General features: G+C 43.5%; 1 protein-coding gene across 7 annotated transcripts in view; it reads right to left on the reverse strand.

Moving 5' to 3' along the window:
• The window catches only part of Hydin (HYDIN axonemal central pair apparatus protein), a 365,841-nt gene that overhangs the window by 176,806 nt on the left and 167,793 nt on the right, over positions 1-21,242 (reverse strand). For all 7 annotated transcript variants that reach the window (XR_008215695.1, XM_052727909.1, XM_052727907.1 and 4 more), the window contains 3 exons: positions 7,995-8,233; positions 4,225-4,498; positions 2,603-2,746 (listed from right to left, as the gene is read on the reverse strand). Coding sequence is in view for 6 of the 7 variants with exons in the window: in XM_052727909.1 (XP_052583869.1) it covers positions 2,603-2,746; positions 4,225-4,498; positions 7,995-8,233 (657 nt within the window). In the remaining variant the exon portion in view is untranslated. The remainder of the gene's footprint in view (positions 1-2,602; positions 2,747-4,224; positions 4,499-7,994; positions 8,234-21,242) is intronic.

The following is a 21,242-nucleotide window of genomic DNA, read 5'->3' on the forward strand; positions in this document are numbered from 1 at the left end:
ATGCCGGGTAATGTGGATATATTTCTTCATCGTCCCTGATAAATTCTAATGATGGGCAGGAGATGAGCAATGGGAAACACGGTGGGGGAGAATTCAAGCTTCTGAATTTGAGGAGAAAGAAGGGCAGAAACAAATAAGAAGATCAGAGGACATCTTGCAGGAGTCATTATGTCTTTCCACCATGTGGGTCCTGGGGGGATTGAACTTGGGTCATCAGGCTTGGTGGCAAGTACCTTTACCTGGTAATGACAGTGAACCATTTCATTGACCCCAATCCACTTTTTAATCCAATGAGAAATTATTACCGCATTCAGAATTTTGCATGTTTTAATTTAGCAATCAACTCCAACAACAGACATTGAAGCAAGAATCTGTTACCCTGCTTCTGTCAAAAGTCAGGAGGATAGAAGAAGACAAAAAGGCACACTGGCCGGGCGGTGGTGGCACACGCCTTTAATCCCAGCACTTGGGAGGCAGAGGCAGGCGGATCTCTGTGAGTTCGAGGCCAGCCTGGTCTCCAAAGTGAGTTCCAGGAAAGGCACAAAGCTACACAGAGAAACCCTGTCTCGAAAAACCAAAAAAAAAAAAAAAAAAAAAGGCACACTGTCGGCATATGCTATGCATGCTTACAAGCTTAGAAAAATTGAATAAGAAACTATGCTGTATATTTAACATACAGTGTCTTGCACAGAACCGCTTTCAGTAAATCCTTGCTAAATTCCTTTGAGTAGCTGTTCTTAGGGAAAATATGAAGCCACCAAATTCAGTGCAGCTGTTTGCCAATAACTATCTCTTCTGATTGTTTACAATGAAAGGTCTGAAAGCGCCAGTGAAACTTCCCAGGAACTCCCAAAGCATGACCATCTTCAGTGTGTCTGTCATGGAGTTTGTCAGCTTCATGGCTAGCTCTGCTGCTACTCAAACCCTGACTCAACTTCCTCACTACCCACGAGGCCTGCAAGCTGGCGAAGCCAGACTCTTCTCTCCTCTGTATCCACTGTAGGTGCCCAGTACATGGCAGACATTCAAAAACTTGTTTTGAATTGAACCTGTATGTCTCCCTGGCCCCCTGGACTTTGTAAAGTTCCTTTATTCATATCTCACCAAAGCACCTGGTCCATGGGGTTCTCAACAGATTTACCGAACCACGTCTGATGGAATCTACTCCCAGAATAAACGGTTCTGAGTGCTCTCCTGCAAATTCTGAGGTGATGACGAGAACCCCAGTTGACGCACCTGTGACTGGTCAGGCACGGCCACACACACACACACACACACACACACACACACACACACACACACACACACACTTTCCTGTCACAGCGCTAGGTCATGGGACAATGACTTAGTCAATTTTTGGTCTTTCCAGTAGGCTATGAGCTTCTCCAGGGAAGGGTTAGCCTCACGGCTGGATTCCTAGCATCAGACAGTGTCTTGCACATGAGCAGTCTGAATAAACGTTCTCCTTAGCAACCAGCACTCTAACGAGTTATTCTAATGGATAAACCAGACCACATTTGTCTCCACTTTTGAAGTCCTTTAACGGCTTTCCAGAATGAACCCCAAAGTCCAGAACATGTCTAGCACACATGCCATATGTATTTGGCCTCTGCCCCATCTCCAAAAGACCTTCACCATTCTTGGTATAATCACTTTCCAGGGAGACTCTGGTCATTCTTGGCATGTTCTCTGTCTGGGGTCACCTCTCAATGTTCACACCCCCCCCCCCCCAGGCCTTTTCCCAACAGAAGTCCTCAGCCTGGAGTTCTTTCCCCTTCTCTTGCCATCAGACTAACTTCTCCCTTTACTTCAGTCTCAGCTTGAGGCACTTGCTCAAGGGAGCAAGCAGCCTTGGACTGAGTACACAGACAGCTAAGGCCACGCCTCCTGAGCTGCTGACCGTTTATCCCTGCGATTGGAACAATGACACTCCCCTAACTTGTGTACAGTCTTTAACCTCAACAAGTCTCTTGGCTTTGACTGTCTGTCTGGTTCACCAGATTTCCAACACCAGTACAGCCTCCAGCTTAGGACAGATGCTCTACCATGCAGATTAATTGGTTTTAGTTGATTACTTATTCCACAGCAATCTTAGGGGCAGTGTTAGCTTCCTTATGTGTATCACAAGAATGATAATGGAGCCTACCATGGTGGGGTTTTGTGAAGGGCACCTGGACATGTAGGTAATTGAGTACGGATGCCTAGCAATAGTAATCAGTAGGCGGTAGTCATTCTTACTAATTATTATAATTGTTGCTGATTCTATTCCAACCCTTTCTCTGCAGTAGTGTTTACTCTACTTAAAGCAAAAATGATGGAGTGTTCGCACACTTTCATGCATATTCTGCACCAATAGACCCTTTCTCTTTGGTCTTATGCACCAGGGATGATGCAAACAGGATTTCCACTTCATAGAACTACAGGTTTACTTTCAGAATTTTTAGCTAAATGTGTACTGGCCTCTGAAGCTTGAAAAGAAAATCAACACTGTCCTAGGGATGGGCAGTAACAGGATTCTCATTAGCTTAGCTTCTAAAATGGAAGCACGGACATGCTGGCTCGGGCTAGAACACTCAGGCCTCCCCGGCACAGCCTCACTGACCTTTTCCAGTCGATAGATGAGCTGCCTGGTGGAGAGCTCGATGAGAGGTGCTATAAATTCACAGATGATGTTCACGGACATCAGCAAGCTTTTTCCTTTCTGGGCTCCGACGATGGCATGGCACACCAGCTTTTCTTTGACTCTCTGCACACAACATACATCAGGGCTGTTAATGAATTCAACATTCTCATGATTTGCAAGCCCACACAGGGAAGCTTTCACTGAAGCTCCAGGTGTATTTAGTTTCCTTTAGGCCAGATTTAACACCTCTTAAAAATATGCTTAACTCTGGGTAACCACATTAGAAATATGCTCCTACTACAGACTGTGTCTTAAGATTAGGGCATATGTTATAGTCATCTTTACATCCTTAGTGCCTAGAAGTGTTTATCTCAAGGCACGTACACAATCAAAGTTGGCTGATGCCCCAAATAAGGAGAAAAGGGAAACATTATATAAGACTCCCCAATGAGAGGCATCCTTTTTGCAGGGAGGATGTATTCTACCTGAAAATACTTGGTGAGGAAATGATGTAAAAGAAATAAGGTGGAATCTGTGACTCTAAAGAAGCTAGCAAATGGACCAGATTTCCCACTTTACCTCTGGGAAACAATTTCTCATTGCTTCTTATTTTATGAAGAGAAAAATTCAGTGTCACCCCAAAAGCCTCCTAAGCGGGAGCTCAAGTAAACATCTTATCTCATTCAGAAAGTCTATGTTTGGGAATAGGAAAGACTCCTGGGTGACTAAAAAGAGTATTGGTTTTTTTTGTTGTTGTTTTTTTTTTTTTGTTTTTTTTTTTTGTACTTGGTGATTTCCAAACTCCTTAAGGGACTGTAATAAACAGATACACAGTGCCAGTATGCTTAAGTGTTTTAAGCTGAGTGTCTGGTACTGATATAAACAAAACTAGAAAGTCTATTGCTAGAGATTAACCTGGCTATTTGATCTACACAAAATTATATGTGTATGAATGTTTTGCCTGCATGTAGATATGCATACCACATATATGCCAGGTGACTGAAGAGGCCAGAAGAGGGCGTGGAATTTCCTGGAACTAGAATTACATTGCTGGCTGTGAGCTGCCATGTGAGTACTGGGAACTGAACACAGATCCTCTGCAAGAGCAGCCAATGCTTTTAACTGCTGAGCTATCTTTTCAGCCACCCCAAAGATGTTGTTTTTAAATGAGGTATCATTTAGTCAGGCAAGGTTACAAAAAAAAATCAGAGATATGGTTATAACTGAGGCAGCCCAGAGCATCTATAAAAGTATGCTGTTTTCAGGAAAAAATTAGGTAAGACTGCTAAATGTTAATAGGAAAATTTTCTTGGAATGCAAACTGGATATTTTTCTACCAGGGACTTGCTGTCTGGTCAATGTTGATTGTAGTAATGAGAACTGGCTTTAAACGGTCCTTTAAGGTTGGGGTTATAGTAGCTATAGAAACAAACAGAAAACTGAGCAGAGCTGAACCTTGAAAGCACGGAATGCTGCCATGGTAACTCAGTGCTATGTGTAGCCTTTGAGATAAATGCCAAGGGACCTTCCTAAGAAACAGATACAGTACAGCAGAGATTTATTTGGGAGAAAAACAGCTTCTGAACGTGTTTTCCTCTTACCCTGGGAATGGCAGAATATCCTTCAAGGATCACATCAATTGTCTGGCCTGGGTACAACTCCATCCTGACGGGGTGAAGTTGAAACACGGGGCTCCCTGTATCCATGGTTTCCCGGGAGACCTGGGACTGGCGACAGCTACCAGTAGGTCCCTTCTTCACCAGTTCCTTCTTACTTTGCTTTTCCTCGGGGTGGAAATCATCATTCATCCAGAACAGTTGCTGGACCCGTCGTCCTTTGTTAGTCAGCTTGAAGCGGTAGTAGTGGGTATCCAGGCTGGAAAAGAAGACCAGACATTGAGAGGCTCAGAGCAGGACTGTTGGGTTTGACGCTACACCCTTGAGATTCATTCCTTTGGAAGTACTATAGCCTGGGCACCAAGACATTCCTTAAAAAAAAAAAAAAAAAAACAAAAACAACCATTCAGGGAGTCTAGGTCACAGTGCTACTAAGAACTAACTAGTAGTGTGATTCCAGGGCTCCCAGATTTGAACCAAATCCGAGACTTTGTCCCAGAACCACCACTACTCTACAAGGCTATGGGAAAGTGGCCCCTGTCCCCTTGGTCCTCCTCAGCAGGTCAAGCCACTGAAGGATACATGGACAGAGTTGATACTCTCCTTAATGAGAAGTGCTGCCAAGGTAAGGCAAGGTAATGAAAGCATAATACCAGCTGGAGGGGAAGCTCACTTTGAAACACACTGAATACATTTCTCCTGCTGGAGACAAGTCTGGTGATGGTGTGTTTCCTTTGAAGGTCAATGCGAACAACACACACCTATTAAGTCTTGACAGGACAGGGGGCTGGACTGAAGTACACCAGAACACCAACTAGACTAGACACTTTCCTCAGACTATGACCCTCATTTCTTCATGCTTTCAAGTTGTACCTGTTTCATTAATTCATTCCTTCTCTATTGATGGGTACTTCTTAAAGACCTCCTTATTTGCCTAGCTCTTTATGAAGGAGCTGGGATTTCTAAGGTATATGGGAAGAAGTTAAAATTGTGTGCATGCCCCCAATTTATAGGCTTAATCAATATATGTTTCTTTAAGGGGAAAAAGCTCATCTAGGACAGGCAAGGTGCTGCATGCCTGTAATACCAGCACATGAGAGGCTGAGGCAGAGGCTCACCATAAGTTCAAGTTAGGCTGGTCTACACAGGGAGTTCTAGGTCAACCAAGGTCACCTAGTGAGACCCTCTCTGAAAAACAGCAGCAGCAGCAGCAATAACAACACAAAACAAACAGCCAACTGGTTATTTTTCTTTTAAAAACTTATTAGGGTTTGAGATTTCATCCCATTCGCTTGACCGCAAGAAATGATATCGTATCTCACAAGTAAGCTGTAACATCAAATAGGTAATCAGGAGAAATAACTTTCAGTTGTCAGGGAAAAACCTTTGTCTCTAAATATTTGTGCTCACAGGGACTATTCAACAGAGTAATCTTCAGCCAGCAATTGAACTTTCTGGCCGATGGTAAGTTTGGGGGAGAACAAGCAAACATATATAGTATAAATAAACTAGATCGGGCCCTTGCTGCTTACATTATGATTTTAATATCACAGAAACCCATCCATAAGAGCCATTTTAATTTCCACACTGGGAATGGAGAAAAGCTCTAAATAGCTAAGAGATTTGCCCCAAAATATGCGATCAGAAGGAGTGGTGTATGGACATTCCTTTAGTCCAGGGTTTGGCCAACTTCCTCTGTAAAGAGATGAAGGATAACACGGTAGACTTTGGGACCACATGATCTCAGGCACAACTACCCAACTCTCCTTCTGAGTGTGAAAGTAGCCAGATGTGCTGGCTGTGTGCCAACAGAACCTTCTTCATAGAAACAGGAGGTGGGCGACAGTGTACCTGTCATGACTTTTGCTGATTGTTTTGGTTATTGTTGGCATCGTGATTATATGTTAATAAGGAGAATAACAGGGTTTAGACAGAAGGGAAACTAATAGCTAACTACAGTTTGTTTATATATTCATAAAAACTGTTAGCTAGACCTCAAATTTCCAGGCAAGGGTTGGCACATCCTTTTAGGGGGTTATTTGACACTGTTTATAGATTCAGAAAAATCCCAAGCAATTAAATATGGTGTTCAGTGTATTAAATATGGTGTTTTCTACAGTGAGGCTTGTGTGCACTTAAGAATTTTAAATGGACCAGGAGGTGGTGGTGCATGCCTTTAATCCCAGCACTCAGGAGGCAGAGGCAGGTGGATCTCTGTGAGTTTGAGGCTAGCCTGGTCTACAGAGTTACTTCCAGGACACTCAGGGTTATGCAGAGAAACCCTATCTCAAACCAACCAATCAACAAACAAACAAACAAAAAACAAAACAAAACAAAACAAAAAAACAACAACCAAAAAACCACCAAGCAAACAAACAAACCAACCAACCAAATAAACAAAACAAACCAAAAAGTTTAAGTAGAATCATTAGCATACAGTGACAAATGCCTTTCCTTCTGGTCAAGAGATGAAACAGAGAGGAAGCTTTTTCTATGTACCTGACTCACAAACATGTAACTGGACACGTGTCAAACACACAGTTCAACTCCCTGGGCTGTCCCTTACTTTGTTATTGCTTGTGGTATTTTTCAGTTAAGAACTAAGGAGTTGATGGGATTGTGGGAAGGACTTCTCAGAACATAATGCATGTGAGTTGGGTTCAGGGACTGTTAGATCAGAAGGCCAGAGGAGCAGCCATGAGGTGTGTTCCCACGACTGCCCTGAGCAGCACAAATCAGCCAAACCCTGGGAGTCAACTACTGATAACTGCAGAATGCCCCTGTGGAACCAGGGGCCTCCCTCTATTGCCTCTTACTGAGGCAATAGTCAGACCCTCTAGCTTTTTCTGGGTAGCCAGGGGAAATAATTGTAACTCAATCACTGGAGCTATGATGGGGAAGCAAACAGACGAAATATGATCCATAAAATCACTAGCGGCAATGCCCGATATATCTGTAATGACTAACCTTTCGAGGTAAGCTCTACTCAGATTACACTAAAGCTGTGTCAGCGTTTTCTACATTTGTGGAGAGGGATTAGAAGTGTATTGAAGTCAGAGGAGAAATTATGCAGAAATTCTGAATTCATCATAAAGGAGTCACCACCCCTTTCACCAGAGTAGGGGGACCTAGTCTAGAGAATGTAAGCAAGTGTCCCAGTTAGCATTACACAGCCTAGAATCGTATGGAAAAAACAAAAAAACAAAACCAAAAAACAACAGAGTCTTGATTAAGTAATCACCTTTATCAGGGTAGTCTGTGGGTATGTCTCTAGAGGATAGTCTTGATTAGTAATAGATGTCAGAGGGTCCAGTCAGCCCACTGTGGGTGTTACTATTTCCTGGGCAGGTGGTCCTGAGCTGTGTGAAGAAACTAGCTGAGCAAGAGTGTGGGAGTCTGAGAGCCAGCAAGCAGCATTCCTCCATGGTTCCTGCCTTTGAGTTCCTGTTTTGAGTCCTGACTTCTCTCACTGTGATAGGGAAGTGCCAGATGAAATAAACCCTCCCCCAAGTTGTTTTTGGTCAGAGTATTTTATCACAGCAACAGAAAGGAAACTAGAGCACAGGGTGATGACTTGGAAATGTCATCTCGTAGCAAATGTAACAAAGCTATGACTGGAAAACGTCCAGCGTGTTCATCAAGGAAGGAGAAAGTGAGAGTGGGACAGGAGAGGGATGGAGGGGAAGCTAGTTCTTTTTAATTAAGACTGTGCCATATGTAATTATCTGTGCAATTGATCCATGATACCCTCCTACCTAAAATGTGCTCCCAGGTTGAGTTCTGGAGCAAAGGGCTTGTCGGACACGATGGTAGAACCAATCCCTGTAGCCTGGATAGGGATCCGATAGGTGTTGCTGTGCTCCACCTCCAGAATGACGGTGTCTTTGAATGTCACTATGTCGTCCAGGTTGGCAGTCAGGGTCAGTGGGAAGTCATCTTCTGCAGGAACCATGCCCTTGCTGGGTTTGACTGTCCAAAGGGATTTCTTCTTTGCCTGCAACACAAGACTACAAGTTAGCTGGGCAGATGCTCTTGGCTCTTCATCTTGCTTATGCCAAAGCCTTCTGCTTCAAACAGCCTGCACTATAGAATCCAACATCAGAGACAAACATTCTACTCCTTTCAGAATCAAAGAAGCTGCATATCTGTTGACGTCCTTTTTCAAAAAGTGGCCCGAATCTGAAGAGCAAGGCTGCTCTTCAGCTTTGGAATGCTCCGTGAAGATGCGTTGTGTCTCTTCCCTGTGATGACAACTTAGGTCTCTAACAAGCTTCCCCTAATTACCTGCTCTAACCTCACAATGCCAAGTTGCCAACGGAAGGGCCAGCAACCCTTCTGGAATTTTCAGAGAAGTGCTTCTCAGAGGAGAAGTTTGTAGAATTAGAATAAAGATAAGCACCCTTTTCAGAAAGTCATCCTGGCTTTTACTGCGTTTTTATAATAATTAAAAGAATTCCATTAGCTAAAATCCTAAGCTCATTTTGAAATCTGTTACAAGGCTGATTCAGAGTTGGAAGTGACGCCTATCAGTTTATTGACTGCTTAGATAGTCACGGCACACCAATTTTCCTTCCCCAAAGTCTTTGTCAAAGCCAGTGCCTGCTAACGCCTATTCTGACCATTGCACTGGAAATGGCCAACCCATCTTAGCATTCCTGGCCACTTTCACCTTGGTCTAGGTTTTCCTTCCTTAGCACTCATGGTGTTCTAACACAGTACATGATTTACTTACCATATTTATTGTCTTTCTTGCAGTGGGATGTAAGCTCTACATAGGAGGGGGTTTGTCATTTGTTTGTGTGTTTGGTTTTTTTTTTTTCACAAATATATCCCAAGTATCTATAGCAAGATATAGTACATGGCTAGACTACATGTACAATACAGTATATATAGCAGACACTTAATAGATATTTGACAAATGAAGCCAGGTATGGTGGTGCATACCTATAATCTCAGCACTTGGGAGTGGGAGGCAGGGGGAATCCCAAGTTCAAGGCCAGCTTGAGCTACATAGCAAGATCCTGAATAAAAAGTAAAACAAAAGTTAAGTATATCAGTCTTTTATTCAAACTCTTTTTGATGTTAATGTGTTATATAGGGTAATTTATTTACTTCAGTGTAGATGTAATTCTGAACGGTTTTATTAAATAAGAAACACAGAGCCAAATGCAGAGTTAAAAGCCCCAGAGGTCAGAGAGCAGTAGCTAAGAGCTGAGACCAAGACCACCTTCTTCCAAGACCACCTTCTTACCACCCGCTGCCACTGCTGTCCTTCCCCTGAGAAAGAAAGAGACCTACTTCCTGTGTGTCTGTCTTTTTATTGACTTTCTGTTCTGCCTTCACATTGGTTGTAAACCCAACCACATGACCTCCTCGTCACTGCCTGTCTATATTATATAGACCTCCAGGTCTCTATGGTTGGTATTGAGATTAAAGGCATGTGTCTCCATGCTGGTGGTGTCCTTGATTGGGATTAAGGGCGTGTATGTCACCATTTTCTGGCCTGTATATCTAGTGGCTGTTCTGTTCTCTGACCCCAGACAAGTTTATTAGGGTGCACAATATTTTGGGGAACACAGTATCACCATACTTCAGGTTATAAGAAATCAAATTATTAGACATTTCTTCCTTATATTATGTAGAGATATGACTCATTTGACCCACTACACATTGTTTTTGGTTCTTCCTTGGAGTTATGCAGAGTAAATTCACACACCCCTTGTACTTAACAGTCCTTTACATCCTGTGTCCCAGATTTAGAGGGAAACCTCAGATGTCAAAGTTAGGTTAAGATGTCAATTATAAAAAAAAAGACTCATGCTGTAAATAATAATTAAAATATGATTTCTGCTTCTTTGATGGTAATCTACTTTCTACTTTTAGACTCTGCCCTTGTCTTTGAAAGTCTATAGCGCATTCTGTTTGGAATTTAATCTCTTTCTAGAGTCTTTTGTTTGATATTTTTATTTTTGGGCAATTATCAATCATTGTCTATTTAAATATTTTGGCTCATTCTTTATCCCTAGCATTTCAGAACTTCCTAATCTTACCTCTCTATTATAGTTTGTCCTGGAATGTCCCCTGAAGGCTCCTGTGTTGAAGACTTGACACCCAGTTGGTAGTGCTATTGGGAAGCAGTGGAAACTTAGAGGTGGGGCCTAGTTAGAGGAAGTGAGGTCACTCACTAGGGCATGCCTTGAAAAGGATACTCGGAGCTGGTTTGTTTTACCATGTGCTCTCAGTCACAGGGACAAAGGTCCAAGTGGTTATGGCCCAAATCTCTGAAACCACAAGGCAAAGGTAAAGCCTTTCTCCATTTAAGGTGTTTTTCTTAGCTCTTTTGTCACAGAGAGGCAGAGCCAACTGATATGCTGTCTCTTAGCCTCTTGACCACATTCCTTTACTTCTACTTTCTGATTTGTTTTAGATAGCTTCTCTCCAGTTTTCTTCCAGTTCACTAATTCTCTCTTCAGCTGAGTATGATGTGCTGTTAAACAAACCTATTTCATTCTTTTTTTTTATTTCAAAATTAGGTCTGAATAGTCGATATTTATGTCTGTAAGGTTTTCAGTCTTTGGGAGAACTGCCAAAATTATGATTCTGATATCCAACAGATGGTCTGCTCCTCCTGGTCATCTACAAATCTGATAAGCACAAGGATTTTAGGACTTTATGTATATATATGTATACACACACACACACACACACACACACACACACACACACACACACACACACACCTGATGCTTAGTTTTTGTGGGAAATCCAAAGATGCCCAAAGCACACTCTCTTCCCCTGAGGAGCTGATGTGACATTGAGGGAAGTCAGGAGGAGGCAGGGGAGAGAGTCCTCACAGGAGCTAAAGAACATGGTGCTGCTCCAGAGGAGGGCAAGCTAGAATCCTCCAACTGTGACAAATGTATTTTTCCTCCAAATGTGAAATTAGACCTAATTAACAAGTGGTGTGTTCCTAATTATATTACTATTGATTAAAAAGCCTAACACACTCTCTCTAATTGTAAGTATAGGCAATAATTTCAAAATTAATAAAAAGCATCTTCTCTCTATTCTAGTAGCTATTTCCACTCATTTAACTCTGGACTATTTCAGGGAAGATATTGCTTATATAAAATATTTAGTTATTACCAGTAACACATTGAGAAAAGGCTACAAAAAGAAAAGCCATGGAGATGGTTTAGAAGCTTCCAGGATAGTGGCGTAGCTAACTAGATAAGAATGTGATTATTTGCTTGAAAATCTTCCCCAGCTTCCTAGACTTCTTTAAGTCATGGGCTCAGGAGAAGCTTTCAACAGTCAAGCATAGGGAGGAAAACAATGTATTTAAAAGAAAAAAAAAAAAACCACTCTGAGCTCGCTGGCTTTGGAGGCTATTGCAGTCTGAAATCATCCTTCTGTGGCCTGGAGAGATGGTGAAGTGGTTAACAGCATATGCTGCTCTTCCAGAGGACCCATGTTTGATTCCCAGCACCCACAGGGAAGCTCACAACCGTGTGTGACCCCATTACCAGGAGATCTGATGCCCTCTTCCGGCCTCCATGGGCTCCAGACACACAGATGGTGCACATACATACATGCAGGTAAAACACTCATACACATAAAATAAAAGTAGATAAATTCTAAAAAAATTAAGTAAATTTATTCTTCTTCCATTTAATTTCCATGGTGTATTTCTAGCAAAATAAAAAGGAGGAATGTAGAGATTCGGGCAACTCTATGAGACTCACAAACAATGGTGAAATGTTAGAAACGTCCCGAGAAACAGAGGTTTAGAACAGGGTTGTGCTAATGTTGTGCTAAATGAGAAATACAGATCATGAGCAAAAGTTAAGTGTCTGCCATCAGGCACTGTCCCACAGGGTGACATTCCAAATCCAGTTTAGTTCCAGTACAGACTGAGAGGCTGGATCTGGTCAGTGGGACCCACTAATCACTCTGAGGAACCGACTCACAGGTATTTGTACAAGGAGAATCTAATATTTAAACCCCAATGTTCATTTCCCAATTTGAAATTGAGGACAAATCCTCAATTAGACAGACCAGAAAGCTAGTTACATTTCCTTGTGCTTTGCAAACCTACATGGAAAACAAGTAAATTGCATATTAAAATGTAAATGAATTAAATGAATCCCAGAGAAACATTTTTCAGATTTACAAATTGTGTGTAATGAGGATATAGATGAATGATGCTGAGGAAAATTTACTTCCATGTTGGCATTCATGGAAACTGTAGGAAGTCAAAAATCTTAGCATTCCTCATGATCTCTGAATGAGGAACATCTCTAGAGACACAGAAAGAGAGGTAAACAATCAAACATTAAGGATTGTTCTAGATGCACTAGGACCTGGACAGAGATGGTATGTTTGTTTGTATCTGAAGGACACTCGTGGGGAAAAAACAAAAAACAAAAAAACGCTAAACGTTGCATGATTCACTATTTTCCAGAATTTCTCTGTCCCTTAACTACTCACGCTCACCTCATCCTAGTGGGGTTTAAACAATGGAAAGGGCTGTAAGTCCCTGCATTTCCAGAGCATTCATATACAGCTGTTTAAAATTTTAGGTTTCTTAGACTGAGGAGATGGCTCCAGTAGGTAAAAGCTTTGCTATACAAGCACGAGGACCTGAGTTCAGATCCCCAGGGCCCGTGTAAAAAGCTGGTGTGGTCACCCATGTGTGTAACCCCAGCTGTGGAGCAGGTGGAGACAGGAGGATTTCTGGGCTTCATTGGCCACCAGCCTAGTGGCAGGGTTAATGGGAGATCCTGCCTCAAGGACATAAGGTAGAGAGTGACAGAGTGGGACCCTGATGTCATCTTGTTCCTTCACGTGATTATATGGGCCTATACACCTTCACATACAGATGTGTGCCTACACTCCCCACACACATACAATTAAAAAGATAGTCCTTATACATTCCGTTTTCAGGATGTAGACAAACTATTATTGATAGGAGAAACAGACTTCACATTCATCTACTCTTAGGAAAATAAACAGAGGCATCTAGGGAAGATAATGGGAAAGTGCTGGGCGAGAAGATTCTACTCTGCTGACCTCTGCCCAGTTTGTGGCTTTAAAGCATTCTATATAGTTTTGCTCATCTGCGAGACTCAGCTTACGATGCAGACATAAATCAATGCCGTTTGAAAAAATCAAAGAGCACGGTGTCTTTCAGAGAGGGTACTGTCAAAGTCATTTTGGCCACTCTGCCTATCTGCATTCTCCCTCTGAGCAGTGGTGCAGCTCAATCCTCTGTACACAATGAAGTGAGGCTGGGGCCAGGGTGAGTGCTATTTCAGGTCAGGGGACATCAGTTTTCGATGGATGCATATCGTCTCTGGTTGATTCCTGCTGACACAGGTTGGATGCTCTGGAAACGAGACCTAAGTGGCTTTCCAGGGCTGAATCAGTGAGTTTTCTTTTTGATGAAGCTTATTAATCAATGCCTGGCATAAACCAGACAGAAAAATACATCATAGAATCATCTAAGAACAAGGTACAATAAAATGCCAGATGCTAAGGTCCTCGGCCGTCACTGTAAGTCAGATTGTATTGCTCTGTTGTGTCTGTGGTTCTGCCACTTGACTTTCAGGGGTGTCCTTTTGTTTGTGGGGGGCCTAGGCTGTGTGGCATTATAGAAAAGATGGATGAATGACAAGCAGGAGAGTGTGGAGAACACAGCCTGACCTTTTCAAGACCACAGTACCATAAGATGACAATGGATGGAGATAGGTTAGGAAGGAAGGCACCGAGGGAAACAGACGTGGGCTTGAGTCTGCTGCTCAGCTGCCCTCCAGGTGGGATTTGGGGAGTGTCACCTATGGTGGTTTCAATGAGATGCCCTCCCCCTACAGTCTCAGGCATTTGAAATCTTAGTCCCCAGCTGTTGGCAAGATTAGGAGGTGTGGCCTAGCTGGAGGAAGTATGTCACTGGGGGGCAGGCTTTGAGGTTTCAAAAGACAATTGGACTTTGTTTGTGATTTGAGATGTGAGCTTGCCACCTGCTACCTCTACTCTGCTACCACAGACTGTTAGCCCAATGGATATTCTTGCCAGAAGGAAGTGGGTGGAGATTTGTGGTGGAGACAATTCTAAGATGGGGCCCCAAGATGTCCATCTCCTGGGTCTCAGCTGTCTTCTCCATTCTTCAGTCAAACGCTAATGTTGGTGTGCCTGGGAAGGGACTTTGCAGAAGTAGCTAAGTCCTAAATCAGTTCACCTTCAGGTGGGGAGATCATCTTAGGTGGGCCCAAAGGAGGCTGAACACCTCTTAGCAAGGAAATGTCAAGCCCAAGAGACCTGAAGGAATGACCACATAACAGGGTAGTTATGGTGGCCCTGTAACAGTTGAGGGCGTCCATGCTGATAGCAAGTGAGACAGGAAATTTCAACTGCAAAGCAAACATCTGCCAGTAAACTGAGGATCCTCGCTGAGGGCCTTTCCCTAGCCAAGCCTCCCAAGAGAAATGCTACTTGGCTAACATACTTATTTTACTCCTTCGTGATCCTATAAGAAGAAAGCAGCCATGTCAGGCCCAGATTCTTCTTCTTCTTTTTTTTTTTTTAAACGATTTATTTATTTACTATGTATACAGAAGAGGGCACCAGATCTCATTACAGATGGTTGTGAGCCACCATGTGGGTGTTGGGAACTGAACTCAGGACCTCTGGAAGAGCAGTCGGTGCTCTTAACCTCTGAGCCATCTCTCCAGCCCAGGCCCAGATTCTTGATCCATAGAAACAGATAATAAATTTGCATTATTTTAAACCGCTAGATTTATGGCAATTTAAAACCTAGCAATAGAAAATTAACACAAGCTTCCATACATTTCTTTCAAAGATGCTAACAGCAAGCCCTCCAAAAATTTCCCATTAAAACTTCAGTTGGAGCCGGGCGGTGGTGGCGCACGCCTTTAATCCCAGCACTCGGGAGGTAGAGCCAGGCGGATCTCTGTGAGTTCGAGGCCAGCCTGGGCTACCAAGTGAGTCCCAGGAAAGGCGCAAAGCTACACAGAGAAACCCTGTCTCAAAAAACAAAAACAAAAAAAAAAAAAAAAAAAAAAACAACTTCAGTTGGAGCTGGAGAGATGGTTCAGTGGTTAAGTACTCAGTAGAAGCTGAGTCTCACAGACAAAGAAATCCTACACAGGAGCATAGGTTTGAGCTCTTGCAGAGGATGAGTTCAGTTCCCAGCACCCCACATCTGGCAGCTCATTACCCCCTGAAACTCTAGATCTACAGATCTCATGCCTTCTCTGGTCTCTGAAGGCACCCCTCCACCCCAGACACATACACATACATAAAAATTAATCTTTAAAAAAGACCATCATTAATGGCGGTCTCTGCTTTTTCAGCAGATTAGGGCTGGGAAGTCAGCCCTTTCCACAGTCCATAACCAGCACACATTTATGGGCAGACGAACACGGCTGTGGGAAGGATGAGGGATTTGCGATCTTTTACAGCTCAGAATCCCACGCCCTCTGGGGATAAGCCCTCTCCCAAGATTCTACATCTAATGTTAACACCTGCTTTTGATTTGATGATGGGCTTCATCCCTCCACGTCTGCAAGCTCAGCTTCCACGGTAAACCAGCCAGGGCCTTTTTTTTTTTTACAAGTTTCCATATCATGTATTTAATATTTTCCATAAAAGGCAGAAGGGATTGCTCCTGTTTGCACATACCACTTTGGCAATATACGCTTTGACAGGCCTGTTCTTCTGCAGGGCTAATGACTATGAAGCCTGAAGAAAATAGCACCGTGCACTTGAAAACAACAACTCCTTTGCCATTTGAGACCTGCGAGGTTTCCTCCCATGGAATAAGAGGAAGCGGATAACAACAGGAGCCCACATGTGGAGTGAGGGACTGCTTTAGACTTTTATTATCTCAGCAGATGATCCATTCTCTGTGGGGTGAGAACAATGAAGACCCGCCAAGGTCTGTCTCCCTTTCGTCATCTAAATGGCATCTGGAGTCATATACTCCTCTCCCTTGAAGTGAGTCATTTTGCTGCTTTAAACAATTAACTGGAGGTTAAGAGGGAGGCGCACAAGAATTGTCGTTCGGCTTTTCAAGGGAGGCAGTCCAGGGGCGTGACTGCAAGTGTGGGCTTTGGAGTCACGTGACTTAGTGGTCAACTCTGGAGTCCATCATTTGTTGATAATTGACCTTGGGCTGATTTCACAGTCTAGGTTTCAGCTTCTCCATCTGTTAACTGTGCTTTCTCTATTTCTTTCTGAACAGGGTCTCACTCTGTAGCCAGGAATGCCCTTGAATATGCGACCCCTGGGATTATAGGTGTGTGCGGTCACATTTGTTTTGAATGTGCTATATGAAGATGATATCAAATGGGTACCAAACATCTCACACCTTGTCCATCACTCAGTAAACAGTGGGCTTTATTCATGTTACTTTCTAGAACTTCAGTTTTCTCTCCTCCGCAATCCACGCCACTGACAGGGCTAGCCTACACAGACCCGAGGCTGGTGTTCTCCTGTGAAAGATTCTGGAATGGCTCATTATTGTCTGGATGGGTGTCCTTAGCCCCTTGCAGACATTTATGTATCTCCTCCAGAAAAAAATACTCCAATTTGCCCCAAGGCTTTGCACACACGCTTCAGAGCACACAAACTGCAAATGTGCTCAAGCTCTGTCATACTTTGCTCTGTTTGTTCCACATCTGTCTTAGGGTTTCTACTGCTGTAAAGAGTCACCATGATCACAGCACAGCGATTCCTAAGAAGGAAAACATTTCATGGCTGGCTTACAGTTTCGGAAGTTTAGTCCACTATCATCATGGTGGGACATGGTGGCATGCAGGCAGACACGGTGCTGGAGCTGAGAGTCCTACATCTTGATCGGCAGGCAACAGGAAGTAAACTGAGACACTGGGTGTGGCGTGGGCATCTGTGAGACCTCAGCCCACTCCCACAGTGACACACTTCCTCCAACAAGGCCACACCTCCTAATAGTGCGCCAGTTACATTCAAACTACCACAATGTCTAAGCCTTTTTTATGACCGGAAACTCGGGATTTGGGGTGGATCTTAGTGGGACCTCAGGTCCTTTGGGGACATCACTCAACTCTCTGCAAACACGGTGGTCCAGTCAGGACTGGTATCCTACACATGGCCTCTGGTCTGGAGACTCCAGCCCCAGCTCTGCTAAGAGGTCACCAACGCCTTTTCCAGACTTGCCGCCCAGTCAGAAGGCCACCTGCCCCTCCCAAATGTCCCAAGCACCATATATAAATGCAGCCCATTTCCACCTTCCACACCAACCTTCTGACCGACAACAATTTCCCTTTGACAGAAGAACTGGTCACTTCCTCCTCTGTGCTTCTATTTTTACCACCTGGCTGTATGGCTTGTGGGGTCATTTCCTCTGCGCAACTGTGAATTCTGAAGAACTGAGCCATCCTATTTCCCTTTGTTTCTTCCCTTGGTCATTAAAGTGTCAGCAACGGATCAGGGCTCAAAAATAATATCTACTCCATGGTCAATAGATATATGAAAAATGTTCTGCCTCACGGGAAAGGCAAAAAACACAAACTAAAAATGAACATTAAAAAAAAATCTGCTAGATTTGGCAAAAATAAAAGCATGGGTAAGAGGCTGGGAGCAGCATGTTCTACATTTGGTGAGGGTCTGGACATAAACTGGTATAAACATTCTGAGCGATAATTTGTGAAACGTATTAAGACTTTTAGTTACATTAATGTCATGTAAAAGCAATTGCATTTCCGGGAATTTAGTCAAAAGAAACAGTTAAGAAATTGATACACATCGTTGATGACAGTGAAAAGCTGGGGACCGTCTAGTTAAGAAATTGATACACATCGTTGACCACAGTGAAGAGCTGGGGCCGTCTGCTGGTAGGGGAGTGGGTAAGTCAACTGTGCTGGAGCAACCCAGTCAAATCAGTCAGCAAACGTGACCTGGGGAAGAAGATTTCTCAGTAGTTCATATTAAAAGTGATGATTATATGTCTTGAACGGAAACAGCTGGCAACAAAAATCGTGTCAGCCCATGAGAAGGGGAGGAATAAATAGGTCTCGGGAAAACACTGGAAAGTGAACATCAGAAATTTAGCGGTGGTCATCTGCGAGGTGGGATGATGACCCACTTTGGCTATTTGTTTTAGAAGGATGTTATCTGGGTAAGGTCCAAACAAGGTGGGCTTACACTCACTTTAGTGAGAAAGCATCTCTTCCTAAAAGGATACAGTCATCCATTCTCTCTCTCTCTCTCTCTCTCTCTCTCTCTCTCTCTCTCTCTCTCTCTCTCTCTCTCTCTCTCTTCCCCCCTTCTCTCTCCCTCCCTCCACTTTTCAGAGCTGGAGTTTGAACCCAGGACCCTGTACATGCTAGGTAAATGCTTTACCCTTGAATTATTCCCCAGCCATTCTCGAGTCTGTTCTCCACCCTTCCCTCCCTCCTCCCCTCCCTCCCTCCTCCCCTCCCTCCCTCCCTCCTTCTTTCCCTCCCTCTCACACATGGGAAGTTACTAGCTATCATCTCCAGAGGCAGCCATTGTTAGCAATTTTCTGCATGTCTTTTCAGATATATTTTATTACTAAAAACCCTTTTGTTCGTATTTAAATTTTTTCTTATGTAAATGGTGGCGCACTGTATGTGTAGTCTTTTCTGTGCCACAGGGCGTGTGTGTGTGTGTGTGTGTGTTTCTGTTTTTATCATAGGTATACACCGACAGAATGGAGCGAGGCAAATGGTTCTAGAAAAGGCATGCACTGAAGAATTCCAGTCCTTTGAGCCTTCTTTCTCAAATTGTTTTCAATTACTCCAATTCTTGGTCATCACCACAGATAAACACCGCCAGCTCTCTGACATTAGCTCCCAGTCCCTGTGTTGAGATCTCTAGATAATCCACTGGAGCTAATGTTCGGACATCATCTAGTTCATGAGGGTGAGAAAGGCTCTCCTCTCTCGCCATGCTCCTCTCTCACTTTCTTCTTTCCCTCCTCCCAGCAGAGATGACTTCACGGTGAGGAAAATAGTTTGCATTTAGACCAGACAGACACAGCTGAGCCCTGAGCATGTGTTTTGGTTACAGTTCTTTTTAATACAGAATTCATGTCCCTAGGAACGATCACCTTTCTTCACTTAGGTCTTCAATCTAGCAAGCACAGGCTCATCCGCAGACACACAGCCATGGGCAGGGGGTAGCCTCTTAAACTTCCCATCAGGTTTCTTTCTCAGAGGCAAAGCCCTCCTGGAGCCACGTGTCCTTCCAGCTCACAGTCCTTCACTGAGGGAAGTGGGGGCAAGTGTAGAAACACCTGGAACCCACCTCACAGCCGAGGAGTTTGACTGGAATTTTTCTTCCTTTAGTTTATATCCGTGGCCCACTTGTGCTCAAAAATGTATCTCACTAGGATGTACGCCCTTTGAAAGCCGCTTAAAACCTTCCAGCTTCTTCCAAAACCTTAGCGCTGGGTCTGTTTCTCTTGGGTTGCCATGAGGTTAGATGCTCCCTCACTCCCCAAGATGTGATTTTCTTTTTTTTTTTTCTGGGCTTTTCTCTGTGTTCATGTAGGGAAATAGTTTGTGGTTGTATAGTGAATAGGAGAGATGTGGTTGCTGCTATGAGATTCCCTGTTACTCAAGCCACGGGGGCTACCTGTTTGTGGAGGGGGAAAGCCGTGGGAATTGTAAGGCAAACTGACTTTGTGCTAGGGGAACAAATATACAGTTTTCATTGTTCTCAAGCAATGTGTACCAATAGTCTGTCAGGAAAAGACCACACCGCTCTTTCTGAATATCACCTCCTTACGACTCAGGGAAAGGTCTCAGCTCAGACCCAGGGCACACAGACAGTTAGCCACAAGAAAACAGGCTAGCCCCAGGGCACACACGTGATTTGCATATTTCTGGGGGCAGTTGTTCAAGGGAGGAAGTTCTGCAATAACAGAGTCAGAGAATGGGCGAGTTTAACGTTTCTAGATAGTGATTTGCTAATAGATGAATTTAATGTTTCCGGGTAGTTATTTGCTAATAAGTATTTTTCTCTGACATGAAAGGACACATTCTCACCAACAATGATGCTCTAAAGTATTTTATAAGATGATTCCACTGTGAAACACTTATAGAAAAAGGTGGACGGTGAGGAAAAGGCAACATTAGAACCTCTATTCTACAGAGCTCTGTATGGTGTGTGTCAGTGGATTCAAAACCTTAAGGCCTCTTTCTCTGTCCCTCACTACTTCTCTCTTTTAAAGAAAGACAAATACAAGACCTTCAGACCCGGTACCAGAAAACATTTATCTTTCCATAAGCTGTTTGCCCCGGCTCCTTTTTTCTGTCAGACAGCAATTAGAGCTACCATTAATCAAGTTCTTACTTTTTCAACAGGTGTTTTTCCATATATTATCCTGAACAATCTTCTAGAGACCACTGCTGTTATTCCATCAAAAGAGAAAGAACCACCGAGCAGCCGTGGTGGTGCACGCCTTTAATCCCAGCACTCAGGAGGCAGAGCCAGGCAGATCTCTGTGAGTTTGAGGCTAGCCTGGTCTACAGAGCGAGATCCAGGACAGGAACCAAAACTACACAGAGAAAGCCTGTCTTGAAAAACCAGAAAAAAAAAAAGACTCAAGGGAGTTAAAGAATGTACCCAGTATGTGAAGAATTAAGACCTGATTCCTCAGCACGCACACTCTATAGCTCTTCTGAGCAGCTATTCTGCATAAAAGCAAATGTGCTTGTTACATGGCCCTGTCAACCCCAGATAGTGTCTTCCCTGCCAGATGTGACCTGATTTAATGTGCTATCACCCAGAGACAGGTTTCTTTTCTCCTCCAAAGCATGCAATTTAGTATGGGTACAGCAACATCATTACAGTTACTAGTTACAAAAGACACACTCCAAATGGGATCCTATGGACAGTTCTACTATGACGGACAACTGTCCAGTCTCTGTCTTCTTACTTGTGACAGAAAAAAGGAAATGAGCTGAAGAAGATTACGA

The sequence above is a fragment of the Peromyscus californicus genome, unplaced genomic scaffold (assembly GCF_007827085.1).
Source record: "Peromyscus californicus insignis strain IS unplaced genomic scaffold, ASM782708v3 Scaffold_8__1_contigs__length_139910024, whole genome shotgun sequence".
NCBI classification, from domain to species: Eukaryota; Metazoa; Chordata; class Mammalia; order Rodentia; family Cricetidae; genus Peromyscus; species Peromyscus californicus.